General features: G+C 47.7%; 1 protein-coding gene across 28 annotated transcripts in view; it reads left to right on the forward strand.

Annotated features, from left to right (window-relative positions):
* Positions 1-523: 523 nt before the first annotated feature.
* The window catches only part of ZNF532 (zinc finger protein 532), a 122,997-nt gene continuing 106,466 nt past the window's right edge, over positions 524-17,054 (forward strand). For 9 of the 28 annotated variants that reach the window (XM_063597344.1, XM_034943846.3, XM_055102741.2 and 6 more), the window contains exons 1-2: positions 2,946-3,716; positions 3,801-3,910. Coding sequence is in view for 1 of the 28 variants with exons in the window: in XM_055102742.1 (XP_054958717.1) it covers positions 1,939-2,017 (79 nt within the window). In the remaining 27 variants the exon portion in view is untranslated. Of the gene's footprint in view, positions 1,339-1,831; positions 2,082-2,664; positions 2,861-2,943; positions 3,717-3,800; positions 3,911-17,054 lie in introns of those variants that run through there. The other 19 variants (XR_008621952.2, XM_034943871.3, XM_063597350.1 and 16 more) reach the window with 17 other exon arrangements.

Consider the following 17,054-nt stretch of genomic DNA (forward strand, 5'->3'; position numbering starts at 1 on the left):
CTTTGGGAGAAGAAAAAAGGCTCCCTTTCAAATGAAATCAAGCCCAGGTAAAGCTGAAACCCAACCCACAGAGTACTGGCACCGTTTTCAGGCCAAAAGAAGACAAGGGTTTCAATTTCATCATCTTGTAATGCTGATAAATGCGATGCTGTGACTGGCAAAATTTGCAGATTACATAGGTCTTTCTAAACGTGTGTAAATATGCAAATATGTATTCCAATTTATGTGCAATTCCAAACAATTTGCTGTTTGAAATTAAAGACCAACAACTCTTCTGTGAGACAATAATTCGGGTCATTTACATGAAAAGTCTTAAACAGCAAAAATGCTACTTGCAATTTACATCATACAGTGCTCCCATCACAGAGAACAATGGCTTCCTCAATGGAAGTTAACGCAGTAGAGAGGTATACTGAGATTTTTTTTTTTTAACTTTTCAGCACACTTTGCAAATACTAACCAATGAATCAAATTTAAAATAAAACAGAAATGTTTCTTATGCTTGGTCATCACTGCTACTTGAGTGTTATTTTTGTGTCCTCAGATTCCTATCAAACAGGAGTGAACCTTTTTAACAGGTTATGGTGACATTTTTTCAGCTCCTTCCATTTTGTCCTATTTCCAGTGTCAGCACAATTAGCTTGACTTGGGGGTTTCTGTCTGGTTTTAAAAACCTTTCAATGGAGTGCACGTCTGTGAACAATAAAGGAACGAGGACACGGGGCTGGGAAAACAGCATACCTCATCTGGAATGGAAATCTATCGTCTCTCGCCCTTGCACGGGTCACGATTATACACCTTCGTGACCTTTAGCGGGCTTACATGTGTATCTTTTTGTGTTCCGCAGGCTATGACCACCTGCTGTATGTACAATATGTGCTTGTTACATTTGTACACCATCTCCCTTCTAGAATTTAAAGACCTAGCTATTACATCTTGTTTACTCAATATCATTCCCCCATTAAGGAAAAAAAAAAAAAAACCTACATGAACTGAACATGCCATGTTTCAATCTGGCCCCAGTGGCTTTTTCTCTGAAAGCAAACGTGTGTCTTTTACACCAGGGCTTTCTCCCCACCCCAGGGGGTGTCTTCCATTCTTTTGTGGCTCAGTTGAAGGCGAAAAGGGCTCCAAACCACTAACTAACCAGAGGAGAGCCCCTTCTTCCACCTCCAGGGAGAATTTCAGATTTAATTTGTCCGAAGATAGCGTGCTCTCTTCTTACTTATTTGCCATCATTACGAGGAGAACAAAACACCACCTTGGCTTCAAGATCCTGGGTAGAGGCTCACGGTCTTTTCAACCATCTTTGGCGAGGCCTTGCTTCCTTCCACTCGAGTAAGTCGCGGCTTGGGGCCACGGAAAGGACTGGGTGAGAGCCCGCAATGTCGTTGGAAAAAAGCAGCCCTCCCTGCGCCCCCTCACCAGCCCCACCACCCCGCTCCACTCCCGGGGCGAAGCCGCGAGCCAGCGGCCCCGTATGGGCGAGACTTGGCAGGTCCGCGGGGCGCCTTCTCGCCGCCGCCGGACTCGGGGCTCCGCAGCGGCCGGGCGTCGGCGCCCGCCGGCCGCGGGGCTTCGCGCTGCCGCCGCCCGGCTCCCGGAGCCTCCCTTCCCCCACCGGCCGCCCCCTCCCCCTCGCCCGCGCTCCCTTTTGTTCGCTCGCCGCCCGGGCCGAGCCGCCGCCGCCGCCGCCGCCGCCCGGGCCCGCACCCCCAGCCGTAGGCCCCGGCGTGGCGGGCCGGCCGCCGCCGCCGCCGCGCGGCCTAGAGCGCGGTGCCCGGGGAGGCGCGGGGCCCGGGCCGGGCGCTGGCGAGGCCCGGCGGCGGCGGCGGCGGCCGGGGAGCCCGGGAGGCGGCGGCGGCGGCGGCGAGGCCGCTCCACCGCACACGCACACACAGACCCCGGCAGCGGGAACGCAGATGACACGCCCGTAACATGGAAGCCGCCGCCGCCGCTCCGACGACAGCAGCAGCAGCCACAGCAGCAGCCGCCGGCGGCGCCGCGCTGAACAAAGGTCATCCGAGCTGCGGCCCAGACGCCCGGGCTTGACCGCCGCGAAGGCCAACCCCGGGAAGGGGGTGGGTGTGCGCCTCTGGGGGTGCGGGGCGGCGGGAGGCGGCCGGGGCGAACGAGGGGCGCAGGGCAGCCGGACCCAGGGGCGCGGGTGGGCGCCGGGCAGAGGCGGGGTGCGGCCCCTCGTGCCCACTCCTGCGGGCCGGGGTGAGCGCGTGAGGCTCAGGCCCCTGGGCCTGCCCGCAGTGGCCTGTCCCACCCTGGCCTTGGGGACAGCCGGCCTTCGCGCCCCGCCAGCTGGCTTGGGGGGCCGAGGAGGAACCGCCCGGGCTAGGCCCCGCAGGTTACGAGAGGGGGGCCACGTGAGCGCGGCTCTCCTACTCCCCCCGCCGGCGCCGGCCGGGCACAGATGCGTTTCCAGAGGCCTCCGTGCCCCCTCTCCCACTGGCCCTGCCTTCGCCCCCCGCCCCCTCCCCAGACAGCCCCAGTTTTCTTCCCCCGAGGTGAAGGGATTTGGACTTCTCCCCCCAGGTGCTTGAAAGAAGAGAAGGTTGGAGGAGGAGGAGGAGACTGGGGGGCTGCTGGTGGTGGTGACAGGGCTGGGAGAGAGAGGAGAGGGACGGAAGGGAGGAGGGGGCTGGGTGGGGTGGGGGTGACAGCAGAGAGGAGCCTGGTCAACAAGCCAGCACCACTGTGCTAGGAGGCCAGGCCGGCTCTGCAGCCGACGCATCCCGTGTGAGCAGACACACATAGCTCGCTTTCTTGGGGGCTCTTTGTCAGCCACCAACACAGAGAGCACACACTGACACACACGTACACAAAGATCTGAGCCAGGTTGTGGGAGGTAAGTGGGGGAAGGAGAAGGAGGGGGAAACAGTGTCTGCGGTGGGCTGTGGGGTGGAGGGGAGGGGGGATGGGCCCTGAGGGGCTCTGGGGTGCTTGCGAGGTGAGCATTTCCAAGGCTGTGTGCTCGTGGGGTGGGGGGACACACGATGACCTTCTCCTCCTCAGGAAGACCTAAGAGGGAAGAGCAAACCCCAGCGAGATCCCCCCTGTGCTGATGATTTTCAGGGACTTGTTGGCAACTCAGCGAGGGTTGCCATAGCTTTTTTATGTAGGGTGACCAGAACCGGCTGAAACTGGTTTGAGGCAGATCAGCTCCTGAACACAATGCAGTCACTGAGCTACTACAGTAGGATAGCAGCTTCCTCCCTTCATGGCAGCCAAAAGCAGAGGAGCTTGCAGGAAGGTACCATCCCTACACAGTATGTGAATGCACACTTAGACACCACACAGCACTGGTACGTGACTAATGGAGCCCTAAAAGATTCTGGGTAGAGAAGATGGAAAAAAAGGTGCAGGTTTGCAGGGTCTGAGATTACTTGGGCTTTTCCTGCCTTTTTCTTTTGCTTAAGGGATGGACAAGGAGCTGAGATTTATGACCCTTATTAGAGAAAAAAATGTGCCTTGCTAGGGTGGGGACACTTGGTTGATGCAGTCTCTCTCTCTCTTTCTCGGTGTTTATAACAAAACAAAACCAAAATGAACTGAGGGGTTTGTAATGGTAGTTTGTTTGTTGCTGGAGAATGCTACTTTGCATGCTTTTTTTCTCTTGCAGGGTATGTTCTGTCTTGTGCTTTTTCTTTTAGAAGCTACTAAAGGGTGTTGGGGATGCTTCTGACTATTATGAAGGCCAAAAGGTAACAATATTGTTCTAGGAAATGAGCATAAATGCATTCCAGTGATGCTGTTAGCCATACATGCTGTCTTTTTTTTCCTTGTAGGCCTGTTGACTGGGGCTGCTTTTAACCCTTTCCTATTTGCTGAGAATGCAGCCGTGTGACAGTAACTGAACATTGGTCTAAAGTCTTTCCAAAAGGTCAAGGTTCACAAGGTGAGATACGCTGTTTTGAGCATGAATTTAAATATTTATTTGCAGATCCATTTAGACACAGACGGACCGTGGATTGCTACCCAGGAGATAAAATTGGGTTCAGAGTGGAGAAGAAATGCTCTTAATGTTATCCCAGTTTAATGGGATTAGAGTGACTTTATGATGGTATTGCGATCAAGGCGAAATCTGAATGCCTTCATTAAATCGCATGTGTCTGGGCAATTGGGAGAGTCAGGCCTGGAAGGAAGCGAGTGTGGAGAATGGTAGGCGTCAGGGCCTTGTGGAGAATGTGCTGTTTTGCATAAGACGAAAGCAGTACACATGTGGCATTTTCCCGATGATTATAAGAAAAGGAAGGGCTTCACCAAATCGAGGCAGCCTAGCCACCTTTTTAGGATTTGAGGAGTCTGAAGGTAGATTTGCCTTTTGTTCATTCATCACCTTTCTTTTACCTTGCTCTCTTGTGTTAACCTGAAAGGTTTTTCACTCCGACTCAAGTGGTGGAATGTCTTTTATTGATTTTGGGGGCTGTTGACGGTGAGTTCGCCATTGGATTCTTTGTGGCATATGTTTAATGTGGAATACTAATGCAATACCAGGGGGAAGCCGGGTAGTCTGGCTTCATCTGTGAAAAGATGCCTGTTAACTCAAAGCTGTACTGGAATGGGTGGTAGAAAATGTCTGATGCCTTTAAAGACCGCAGTTAGGTTTGAGCAGGCATTTTAATGCACCCTCCAAAACCAGAGGTTGGAGAGGAGAGGAGAGGAGAGAAGGAAGGAGTGAGGAGAGTAGCAAAGTGAAGAACAAAGGCTGAGGGGGCTTGCAGGAGAACACTCAACATTTTGCCTTGGGTTCCTTGTGAAAAGAACTGCAACTTCCCCAAACAGGAAACCAGCAGCTCCAGAATGGGATCCAGTGTGATCTCAACAACAGATAGAACTGGTCCTGCCTTTCTGCTGGTTTTTGGTAAAAGTACAGTCAAGAGGAGCCCATAGAAGATATGACTGAAAATAAAATTTTCCCCTACTTCGAAGTGGGCGTTTTGTTCCTCTCCGTGTTCAGCAGAATAGGGGCTTTTCAGCAGTGCCGAGGATCTTGGAATTGGTTAAGTTGTGTGCTGGCAGTTGGTGGGCAGGATATCTGCAGTGAAGGACGTCAAGTATGCAAGGGTTTTATTGTTAAAATGTTTTTCATTTGGCTACAGAACATCCACTATGTGATAAAACTGGCAAAAGGGAAACAAGAGTGCATGGTTAGCTCAGGATACTTTATGGAGTATTTAATAGAGATAAATGTAATCTCGGACGGATATACCAGTAAATAGCTTACATGATGGAACAAAATTCTTTGCAAATCACTGTGCTAAAATTGGTTTTCAATTCTCCATCATTTCTGACTGCCAGAGGTTCTGTGTATGAGTGTGGCAGGAATATGCTTGCGAAGCAGATCCGAATCCACGCTGCGCGTGGTGTGCTGCTTCTGCGTTTCTGATGTCAACTAAAACTCAGATGGCTAATATGATAAACCTTAATTAGCTTAATACAATAAACTGTTTTATTATTTAGTCCTTCATTCTTGTCTTTTGAGAGTCAGTGATTTTTGTTTAACTTTGACAGCTAACCCCTTGCCACGGCTATACAGTGCGAATATGTTTTAAAAAACCTCTTCGTAGGGCATTGCATGTCATGGAATGTTCTGGTTTTCTGTCTTGGTGGTTTTTAGCTTTGTTCCTCTCCCTCCCCCTTGAAGTCTCCTGAAGATAGCATTTGTTTTGCATTTAGACCAGTCTTCCCAGCTGCAAATGCTGCTGAGGGTTGGAGAGCTGGTTCTCTGGGGCGGGAGTCATGAGCTCATCTTGGATTGGAGCTTGTCTCAGGTGTTGATCTCATGCTGAGGTATAACAATGTAGCAGGCCCAGGCCTCCCTGGAGTGGGGAGAGTCTTCTGGGCTGGGGAATGTGGATGCGAGTGTGCAGGATGAGCTAGGGCATGTTCCTTCCTGGGAGAGCCAGGGGGGACCCGGTGCCTGCAGTTCCTGTCACCGTGGAGCCCAGAGCCCAGCCCCTGGTCGGCAGTGCCTGTAGCAGGCTCTAAAGACGACCTGCGGTCCATCCCCTCCGGAGCAGGAATGTGTGGGTTTGGCTGAGGAGAGCACACTGGAAAGAAAGTGTAACTGGGTGTTGAACCCTTCTTGTTTTTATCCTTTGCCTATTCAGTCATTTTTTCCATGTTAAAGAACATTGGAGCCAGGGTGTTTGGAACTCTCAGCGCAACCTGGTTCAGGAGCACACATGCTCTCTTTTTCTTCTGCTCTTTTCTCTCAGCGATTCCCTGCCCCCACCCACTTTGACTCATTTTAAGGAAGGTCTAGGAAGGAGGTTGCCAACTTGTCAGTAGAATCTTCTGATGCCTTTGACTGTGAGTTAGAATTTTAGGGTTTGTGTTCTCCCATCTCCCATTTATTTCTTCTCTTGAAATGTTCTCTTGGACTTTTCCGTGCAATACAGTCGCTCTCCAGTTGGCTTTGAACAACCTTTACCGTATCCTTGGTAGAACTCCAGCTGGCTGTTCACAGGTGAAGAAGAGGTTGCCAACACAAGGGAAACTGACTCCATTCCCCATCATCTACTCCTAATCCCAGGACCATCAGAACAAGAACAACAGACTTGATAAACATTATGGAAACACACACCTTCGTGTTCATTTTATTTTAGGGCTGATCTTTAACTAAGTCATGGTTAAAGAATTAGCTTAAAAAAAATTTAAAATTTGTGTACAGGAAAATTTACTCTGTGGTGTACAGTTCTGTGGGTTTTGGCATATGTGTAGAGTCACTTATCCACCACCATGGGCGAAGCAGAACAGGCCCATCACACCAGAGCGTTTCCTCTTGCCGCCCCTCTGTAGTCAGCCTCTCCTACCCCTGGCATCCACTGTCTCACTATAGGGACATGGTTCTCTCTTCCTAGAGTTTGGGCTTTCTAGAATGTCAGATAGCAAGATGCGTTTCAGATTCATCCATGTTTCTCTGTGTTTCGATACTTGGTTCTTTGTCATTGCTGAGTAGTATTCTGCTGTATGGATGTACCACAGTTTATTCATTTGCTGGGCGAAGGACATTAGGGTTGTTTCCAGTTTTTGCTAATTGTGAGTAAAGTTGCTGTAAGCATTTGTGTGAAACAGGTTTTTGTGTGAACATAAGTTTTTATTTCTTTTTGCTAAATGCAGTCACATGTCGATTAATGCAGGGGTACATTCTGAGAAATGTATCATTAGACAGTTTTGTCATTGTGCAAAGATAGAATGTACTTACACAAACCTAGATGGTGTAGCCTACTATAGCCTACTGTATACCTAGGCTATATGGTGTAGCCCATTGCTCCTAGGTTGTAAATCTATACAGCATGTTACTATACTGCATACTGTAGGCAGTTTTAATACAGTGGTAACTATTTGTGTTTCTGACCAATCTAAACATATAAAAGGTACGGGAAAAATATGGTATTATAATCTTATGGGATCACTGTATGTACGTGGGCCATTGTTGACCAAAATGTTGGTTTGCGTTGCATGACTGTTCTTAGAATTGGGGTGGCTGGATCACATGGTACATACATGAGAGTTAGAAGTTTGAATGAAAATAAATCCAACTTGTAACTCACAAAAAAGATCTAGCGTTGACAGCTGCAGTTAAGACTCGCCGAGAAAGAGATCGTAGTGAACATTGTCTGAAGACACACGAGAGATGATCATGATAATAGAACACTCTCTAATGGGATGACATGCTTTATAACCCTGAACTAATCAGAATTAGCCAAAAGTGGAAACAGAAAACTGCAAGTGGTAAAATATCCTTTATTTCCTGCAGCAATTATTTTTAATCTCTTCAGAAACATTTGGCAGTCTAATTTTTACATTCAGGTTCAATAAGACACAAAACAACAATAGAATAGAAATTTTGGAAAGTGATACCACAGATCATTGTTGAAATCTTAGTTGTGTGTTATTAACTTCTGAATTATAATTTGATTTATGGACTGCCAAAGTATTGGGGTCATTTTATTAATAATATTTGAAGTTATTCAGCTTTTATGTATTTTTAGGAACTGAAAATGTTTAAGCAATATTCAGTGAAAGCAGTGAAGAGGGGAGATTTTGGAAGATTTTTTTGGAAGATTTGTTTGGAAGATTTGTTTTTTTTTTGGAGTTGGAGTCTCGCTTTGTTGTCCAGGCTGGAGTTCAGTGGCGTGATCTCGGCTCACTGCAACCTCTGTCTCCCAGGTTCAAGCGATTCTCCTGCCTCAGCCTCCTGAGTAGCTGGGATTACAGGTGCGTGCCACCATGCCTGGCTAATTTTTTGTATTTTTAGTAGAGATGGGGTTTCACCATGTTGGTCAGGCTGGTCTCGAACTCCTGACCTTGTGATCCGCCCGCCTCAGCCTCCCACAGTGCTGGGATTACAGGTGTGAGCCACTGTGCCCAGCCCAGGTTTTTTTTTTTTTTTTTTTTTTTAAGGATAAAATAGCTTTCAGGATTGGGAAGAACAGACAAAGGTAATGGTGGTACAGATGGAGGGGAGCCCAAGAAGTGGGACATGATGTTAACCTGGGGATTGCCTTGTCATTTAACAGACGCTTACTGAGTGTTTAAGCACTGGGCATTGTGCTAAGCACAGGAGTGCAGAGGGAAAAGGGCCCCAGGGAGAAAAATCTAGTGGAAGGAGCCCCCAGAAGCTATGATAGGAATGTGAATAGGCCACCTCATGCCAAGCGTCCACAGAGGAGCTGTGAAAGACTGGTAAGAATATGTGAGGCAGTCAGAGCCTGGGAGAGCATCTAAGTCCATGCAGCACACGTGGAAAGGTCTGGGGAGAGCTTGGTGTTTCGAGTGGGGTGTGGGTGTGCGAGGGGATGGAGCTGGAAGGCAGTTGAGGGTCACCTGATGAGGCCTTTTGGTGCAGTCCCTTGAGGGTGGACTTCTGTGTAGGCAGAAAAGACGGACCTTTCATTACAAAGGTCCTGTGGCAGCCCCATGGAGGTTGGAATAGAGGCTGTACAGGCTGGAGGTAGGGAGGCCAAAGAGGGAACCGGCAATCCAGGAGAGAAAGGATGAGGGTCTTTCATCCCAGGTGTTGTTTGTGGGGATGGAGTGGTAGGTGGGGGCTGCTTCAGGGGCCAGGTAGTGCCTGATTGGAGGAGTAAGGCTGCTTCTTAGGTGGCTGTCTGGGGGTTGCCTGGAGACTGGGTGTTCCTGTCTTTGAGATAGCAAATTCCGAAGGCAGAATAGATTTGGAAGAGTGGAGGTGGAGGGACTTGATACAGTGAGTTCAGTTTTGGGCTCCAATTGCCTCTGGCTCTGTGAGTCTGGAATTTAGGAGGGTTGCTTGGGCTGGAGGTCAAGATTGGTAGTAATGAACATACAACAGAGAGGATAGAAGAAAGGTGTTTTAAAAGGGGTTGGGTTTGGGTCCCCTAAGATAGTGGCTTACGTAGTAAAAACCATAAACGAAGCGGCAGGGGTGGCTGAAGAACTTAGAACCTGTGCTTTAGCAAGTTGGAGGGCAGAAGATTCCCAGGAAGGTAGAAAATGTAGCTAAAACCTGCAGATGCTGCAGTAGGTGATGGCACTTTACGTCTGTTATCCCATTTTTCTGATTTTTAAACCTTTTCTTAGAGGTGGGGTCCTGCTATGTTGCCCAGACTGGACTCAAACTAGCTGGACTTGAACTTCTCGGCTCAAGGGATCCTCCTGCCTCGGCCTCCCAAGCAGCCAAGTAGCTGGCACTATAGGCATGCACCACCGCAGCAGCTATTATGTTACCTCATTTGATACCGAAATGATGAGAGGAGCTGTACATGTTTTTCCCTGTGGTACCAGTGGGGAAACAGACAGAGACCCTCCCAGCTCGTAAGTGGAAGTGGAAACAGGATTTGAAACATGCTCCTTCTCACTGTGCTGTTCTGCCTTGGGGGAGCATAGTTGGTGGACTGAGGGGTGAGCATGGAAGCTGTTTCAGGGTGTGGAGGTGCCCAGAGAGGGCACAGCAGGTGCTAAACAGCAAAGACACTGGCGCCGTTCATGTTGGAGGTGATAGCTGATGACTGCCAGCGTGAGAATATGCAGTGGAGAAGTTTGAGGTACACTCAGGGCCTTTGTATTTAGCCAGATTTTCCTGATTGTAGTCAGCACAGAGAGCAGAGCATCTGTATTTGCACCAGAGACATCTCTAGAAATAGCATGTTGAAAAGACTTATTTTGTTGGGCACTGGGGTGAGGATACAGATTGGAGGGGAGAAGGGCTAGAAAGATATATTTGTTTTATGTATTCTTTGAAAAGGCTGAGAAAATCAAAGCAAATTGAAAGTGGTGCCGAGAAGAATCTTTTGTTCCAACAATAAATAAACACAGTTTAAAGAATTCTTTGAATCATCTTCTACGGCAGGAAGTTCTATATTCTGGCTGTTTTATAATGAGGGAGAGCAAATTCTGTTTAATCTAAATCTGGAGACTGAAATAAGTAATTTTTAGACAGACGCAGAGCGGCTTTTTTAGCTGTCTCACATATTCCTTACGAAGGATCACTCTTTAAGGATGGTCTTCAGGGGCCCCAAATGCAGATTTTGTATTCTTCTGTTTTCAGTCAGTTATTATTACAGCTTTACATAATTAGAGCTTTTAGACATCTTGAGTGATCCGTAGAGACCTAAAGATAAAATCAGGGTGTTGTGGTTCTTGAACTGTTTTCTTACCATCAGCCTTTGCATTTTGGGACACAAACTCCTCCTTTCCCCAAGGCTGACTCCCGGGGCTAGTAATGGGTATTGATTTTATCATTTTCTTTTGTGAGGAACAAATTCTTTCTAGGGATTTGAATAGTAAGAATTAGATCATTGAAAAACCTAAAAAGGTTAGAAAATTCAAAGCCCTCTGTTTTAAAGGACCCCATAGCTGGAAGTACTTCACACATTTGTAGTTATCTCATTTTCTACAGTGAGCCCACATTGGAGGGTGGGGCCATCAGGTAGCCAATAGCAGGTTTAGAACTGGAACCCAGCACTATAGTCCTAGCCCAAGACCGCATTCATCATTACCTTCTCTCTGCCTTCCAACATTTATCTTTTTTTTTTTTTTTTTTTTGAGACCGAGTTTTGCTGTGTCGCTCAGGCTGGAGTACAGTGGCGTGATCTCGACTTACTGCAACCTCCGCCTTCCGGGTTCAAGCGATCCTCCTGCCTCAGCCTCCTGAGTAGCTGGGATTACAGGCATGTGCCACCACGCCCGGCTAATTTTTGTATTTTTAGTAGAGCTGGGGTTTTACCATGTTAGCCAGGATGGTCTCAATCTCCTGACCCTGTGGTCTGCCCACCTTGGCCTCCCAAAGTGTTGGGATTACAGGCGTGAGCCAACACACCCGGCCTAAAATTTATCATGTTTTATTTTTTTGAGGCAGGGTCTCACTGTGACCTCACCCAGACTGGAGTGCAGTGCTGCGATCTTTGCTCACTGCAGCCTTAACCCCCAGGGCTCAAGTGATCCTCCTACCTTGGCCTCCCACCTCAGCCTCCTGAGTAGGTGGGACCACAGGCACATGCCACCACGCCCGGCTAATTTTGTTTATTTTTTGTAGAGAAGGGATCTCTCTCTGTTGCCCAGGCTGGTCTCAAACACCTGGGCTCAAGTGATCTGCCTTCCTTGACCTCCCAAAGTGCTGAGATCAGAGGCGTGAGCCACTGCACCCAACTATGTTTTGATGGTATTTAATCCTCCTCCTATTTATAATCTTTATGTGAACCTGAAAACACGATTTGATTAAGTTAAGCTTTACCCAGGTACTTGTTGAGAAGCTGGTCTTTGATGATTTTGCTGATTTTTTTTTTTTCTGGGATGAAGTCTTGCTCTGTCGCCCATACTGGAGTGCAATGGCACAATCTTGGCTCACTGCAACCTCTGCCTCCTGGGTTCAAGCAATTCTCCTGCCTCAGCCTCCCAAATAGCTGGTATTAAAGGCGCCTGCCACCATGCCTGGCTCATTAATTTTTTGTAGTTTTAGTAGAGACGGGGTAACACCATGTCTCTATCTCCTGACCTCAGGTGATCCACCCACCTCGGCCTCCTAAATTACAGGGGTGAGCCACTGCACCTGGCCAGTTTTGCTGATTTAACCTAGCAAGAATGGGAGAGGTAATTTGAAAACTGATTTTACTTTGTGTTCTAGTGAAATCTGAGTGATAAAGGCCACGGAGATTTTCACTTGCCTTTGCCCAGCTCTCAATGATATAAACCTGATTGCCTGTCAATGATGTAAACCTGTGTTTTGCCACTTATAGCTGCGGGACCTTGAACAGGTTATGTAAATTCTAAACCATACGTTTCCTGAGGGTTGTTAGGAGGATTAAATGCATATATAAAGTGTTTAGCAGAATATGTGTGGTGAGCCCTTCCTACAATCTTAGCTGTTGTTTTGTGGTCTTTGGTCTCTGTTTTGGGAGAGTAGCCTTAGTCCTAGGACTTTTTTTTTCTTTCTTGGAGGGTATTGTCTCCTGTCCTGCCTTACCTCATTGGCAAGTATATTTGTTTTTGACCATGAAAACAGACTGTGTGTCTCCTCGTCGCTAGAGTTTTAGTTACAGCTGCCCTATATCAGGTTAAAAGTGGGTGAAGTAGACACAAGGGTAGTGTATTTGTTCCTACTTGGCTCTACTTTCATTTGTGGTTGGAGAATCTTGTCTGAATTTTGTATTTATTTATTTATATTTTATTCTATTTTTTTTTTGAGAGATAGTTTTGCTCTTGTTGCCCAGGTTGGAGTGCAATGGCGCGATCTCGGCTCACTGCAACCCCTGCCTCCCAGGTTCAAGCGATTCTCCTGCCTCAGCCTCCTGTGTAGCTGGGGTTACAGGCGCCCACCACCATGCACAACTAATTTTTGTATTTTTAGTAGAGACTGGGTTTCACCATGTCAGTCAGGCTGGTCTTGAACTCCTGACCTCAGGCAATCCACCCACCTTGGCCTCCTAAAGTGCTGGGATTACAGGCGTGAGCCACCGCGCCTGGCCTGAATTTTGTATTTGTAATCTAGTACTTGAACATTTTTTTGCCCCTGGAAAAATTTTCCACTGAGTGGCTGTACTTTAGGTTGTCTGTGGGTGCAATTTACGTTGACCAAAGTTTAAAACAAAACAAAACTTGATGGTGAAAATATGCCAGGTTAGCAAAAGCCTATATTCTGACCCTTACCCCCGGCACTTCGCTTCCCATGTTGGTTTGACCATGCCTAGATACTTATATTCTGCACACTGGGATTTGGGGGTGATAGAGGGGTGAGTGGAGAAGGATCTATGAATAATTATTTTATTTCTGGAACTACTCTGTTCAGTAGTGTGGTAGCCACTAGCCACATATGACTACTGAGCACTTGAAATATGGCAAATCCTAATTGAAATAAGCTGTAAGTATAAGATACATATCAGGTTTTGAAGATGTAATGAAAAAAAAACCCAGAATATCTTGTTTTTTATATTGATTACATGTTGAATTCATAACATTTTGGCTATTTCACCTTTTCCCCCCCTTTTTTTCTCCTTTTCAAAAAATTAAAACTTTTTTTTCCTGGAGATGAGTGTCTTGCTGTGTTGCCCAGGCTGGTCTCAAACTTCTGGACTCAAGTGATCTTTCCCACTCAGGCTCCCAAAGTGTTGGGATTATGGGCATGAGCCACTGTGCCAAGTCCTTTTTTTCCTCTTTTTAAAATATGACTGCCAGAAAATGTAAAACTAGATATGTGGCTTTTGTTATACTTCCCTTGGACAATGCTGTTCTGGAATGGTGGGTGGACATTCAAATAAATTTAGCAATGAAATTTTTCTGGTGCCCTGCAGTATTCATATTTGTTGATAACATTGAGTCTCTCCTTCTGTTAACAAAGATAGTGCTAGTTTGGCCCCTTTTTCTCTCTCAGGTGTTCCTAATTCACCTGTCTCCATCACAGGTCTACACAGCCACGCTGGGTTGGTGTTTGCTTCATTATGGAAAGGGAACCAGTATTGATCACAGGTTTGCTGTGTGCTGGATGCCTTATACTTACTGTCCCCTGTAAGGTTATACTTCACATTCCTGTTGAGACTCACAGCTTGAGTGACCAGCTGAAGAATGCTCCACTAGTAGGTGATCGGCCCTAGATTTGAACCAGGGTCTGGCCAGCTTTGAAATTCTTTTCTGTTTCTACCACTTTGTACATCTTTTCCGTGTAAAAGCTCCAGTTTGCTGCTGGTGTTCCGTACCTCTCGGGAGCCCTTGTCGTCTAGAGTGTATTTCTCACGCTTTAGTTTGCATACAACTCACTTGGGGATCTTTTTTTTTTTTTTTTTTTTTTTTTTTTTTTTTTTTTTTTGAGACAGAGTCTCGCTCTGTCGCCCAGGCTGGAGTGCAGTGGCGCGATCTCGGCTCACTGCAAGCTCTGCCTCCCGGGTTCATATCATTCTCCTGCCTCAGCCTCCCGAGTAGCTGGGACTACAGGCCCCCGCCACCATGCCCGGCTATTTTTTTTGTATTTTTTAGTAGAGACGGGGTTTCACCGTGTTAGCCAGGATGGTCTTGATCTCCTGACCTCGTGATCCGCCTGCCTTGGCCTCCCAAAGTGCTGGGATTACAGGCGTGAGCCACCGCGCCCAGCCTCACTTGGGGATCTTGTTAAAATACAGATAATGATTCTGTAGGGCTGGGATGGGCCCAAGACTGCATTTCTAAGTAGCCTCCTGGTGCCGTTGACCCTGCTGGTTCATGGCCTGTCACGCTCTGAGTAGCAAGGCTCTCTGCTCCTCCCTTGGTCTCGGACCTGCTTCCTCTCTGCTTCCAAAGCGATAAGATTCTCCAGGCCTTCCCACAGGGACTTACCCTCTAGCTTGGCATGTGATGCTAGCAGGGAGCAGACATGGGGGCCAGGACTGTTTTTTTTGATCACAGATGCCCAGTTCTGGCATGAATGCTAATTTCTGAGTACTCAGGATCTGACTGGATCCTGGGTTTATTCCTCTTCCTACGTTTCTGCATTACTCCACCTTTGATATTGTGATCCCTTTGACACTTGTAGTCTGATAAGATGGAAAATAATTTTAATATTGTGATTGCATCCAGGAGATGTGGCAAAGGTGCCTGTTATGACTTCATGAAGACTGTCAGGCCTTAGGTCAGCACAGACAAGTGACTTTGGGTCTAGTGCAATGGCTCACGCCTGTAATCCCAGCACTTCGGGAGGCTGAGGTTGAGGTGGGAAGATCACTTGAGGCCAAGAGTTTGAGACCAGCCTGGGCAACATGGTAAACCCCGTCTCTACAAGAAATAAAATTAGCTGGCTGTGGTGGTGTGCACCCGTAGTCCTAGCTGCTTAGGAGACTGAGGCAAGAGGATCGCTTGAGCCCAGGAGTTAGAGGCTGCAGTGAGCTAGGATCACACTACTGCACTCCAGCCTGGGCAACAGAGTGAGACCTTGTCTCGAGAGAAAAAAAAAGCAGAAAAGAAAAGTGACTGTGCTATGTTTGGTTCACGGATTCAGTATCCAGTGAGAGATGAGGACTGAAGGCAGTTAGCCTGCCACCGTTTCTGCCCCCTTGCCTGATGAGGAATAGAGGTGACTTGGGAGTTTTCCTTAGAATGGGGGTTAGAAGAGCCACTTCATGTAGCAGTGTTGGAAAACGGCTAGTCACATCACCTCTCCAGCACGTGATGGAGACAGCCTCCATTGGGTCCTTGGGTGAAGCTGTCCTGGGGAAGGTTGCCTTGGGGCCTGGACCAAACAGGAGATTGAGTTGCAGGAAGGAGTTCACTGTGTTATATGTTTAAACTGTTATGTAAGAGACTGGAGAATTTTATTTAGTGGGTTTATTTTACTTTGGGAAGGCACATTGATTAAATCAGCTATAGCAATAAATAAATGTCTGTTGCATGAGTTCAGTTTTAACTTCCCCATCTCTCTACAAGAAAGTCTGCCATTTCACAGAAATTCTAGTTGAAATTTAGATCTTATTGGACATCCGGGCACTGAGAGTTCTGTGTTATATGAATCTGGCACATTGAATTGGATTTATTAATCGTTGGCTAAGTCTGTCAACTCCCTGTGCTGTGCAGAATCCTGTGCCTGGCATGGTGACAGTATCAGCTCTGGGCCTGTGAGTGTGGCCCTTATGGAATCACAGATTGTTGGAAGGGGAGTGGAGTGGGGTTTGGAAGAATAGGGACAAGGTTGGGTGTGTCCTAAGGATGGTCAAGGCTGTGGGGCCAGCCCTGGAGGAAGGAAGTGGAACTATGGAAGTTAGTCACAGTTGGGGGGTGAGTTTAGAATGTAGCTAGGGCAGAATGTTGCCATACCATGCCAAGAGTCAGGGTAAGTTAAGAGTCAGAGACTGGGCAGGTTGGCTGGGCATGGTGGCTCACACCTGTAATCCCAGCACTTTGGGAGGCTGAGGTGGGCAGATCAATAGAGGTCAGGAGTTCGAGACCAGTCTGGCCAACATGGTGAAACCCAGTCTCTACTAAAATGACAAAAAATAGCTAGGTGTGGTGGCATGCACCTGTATTCCCAGCTACTCGGGAGGCTGAGTCAGGAGAATCGCTTGAACCTGGGAGGCAGGAGTTGCAGTGAGCTGAGATTGAGCCACTGCACTCCAGCCTGGGCGACAGAGCAAGACTCCATCTCAAAAAACAAAAACAAAACGAAAAAAAAACCACTGGGCAGGTAGACCTTCAGAGGACATCAGAAGGCCAAAGATGATGGGCACAAGTCCGGTGAAATAGGCAAGGACGGGAACACATACAGATGCAGGTCAGATGGCCATGCACAAGTGCATGATGGCAGGAGTCGGCAGTCCGAGAAATCTGTGATCTGTGGTGCTGATAGGAGAGGCCCCCCTGAGGGACTACCATGGAATGAATGAGTGAGTTGGTGAATGAATGAAGACCATATGAGCTACCAGTTCCAGTGATCACTGGATAACTGCAGCCTGAAGTGGAGCCAACTTCACCCAGCCTTCACATGGAGTGGTGACTAAGGGCCCCCGTGGCCCAGGTGGCTGAGGTGAGGGGTGTGCATTGGGAGAGGCAGTAGCTCCTTGCCTGGCAAAGTTCATACGAGAAGGCTCTGAAAGACTAGA

Source organism: Pan paniscus, chromosome 17 (genome assembly GCF_029289425.2).
Source record: "Pan paniscus chromosome 17, NHGRI_mPanPan1-v2.0_pri, whole genome shotgun sequence".
Classification (NCBI taxonomy): Eukaryota; Metazoa; Chordata; class Mammalia; order Primates; family Hominidae; genus Pan; species Pan paniscus.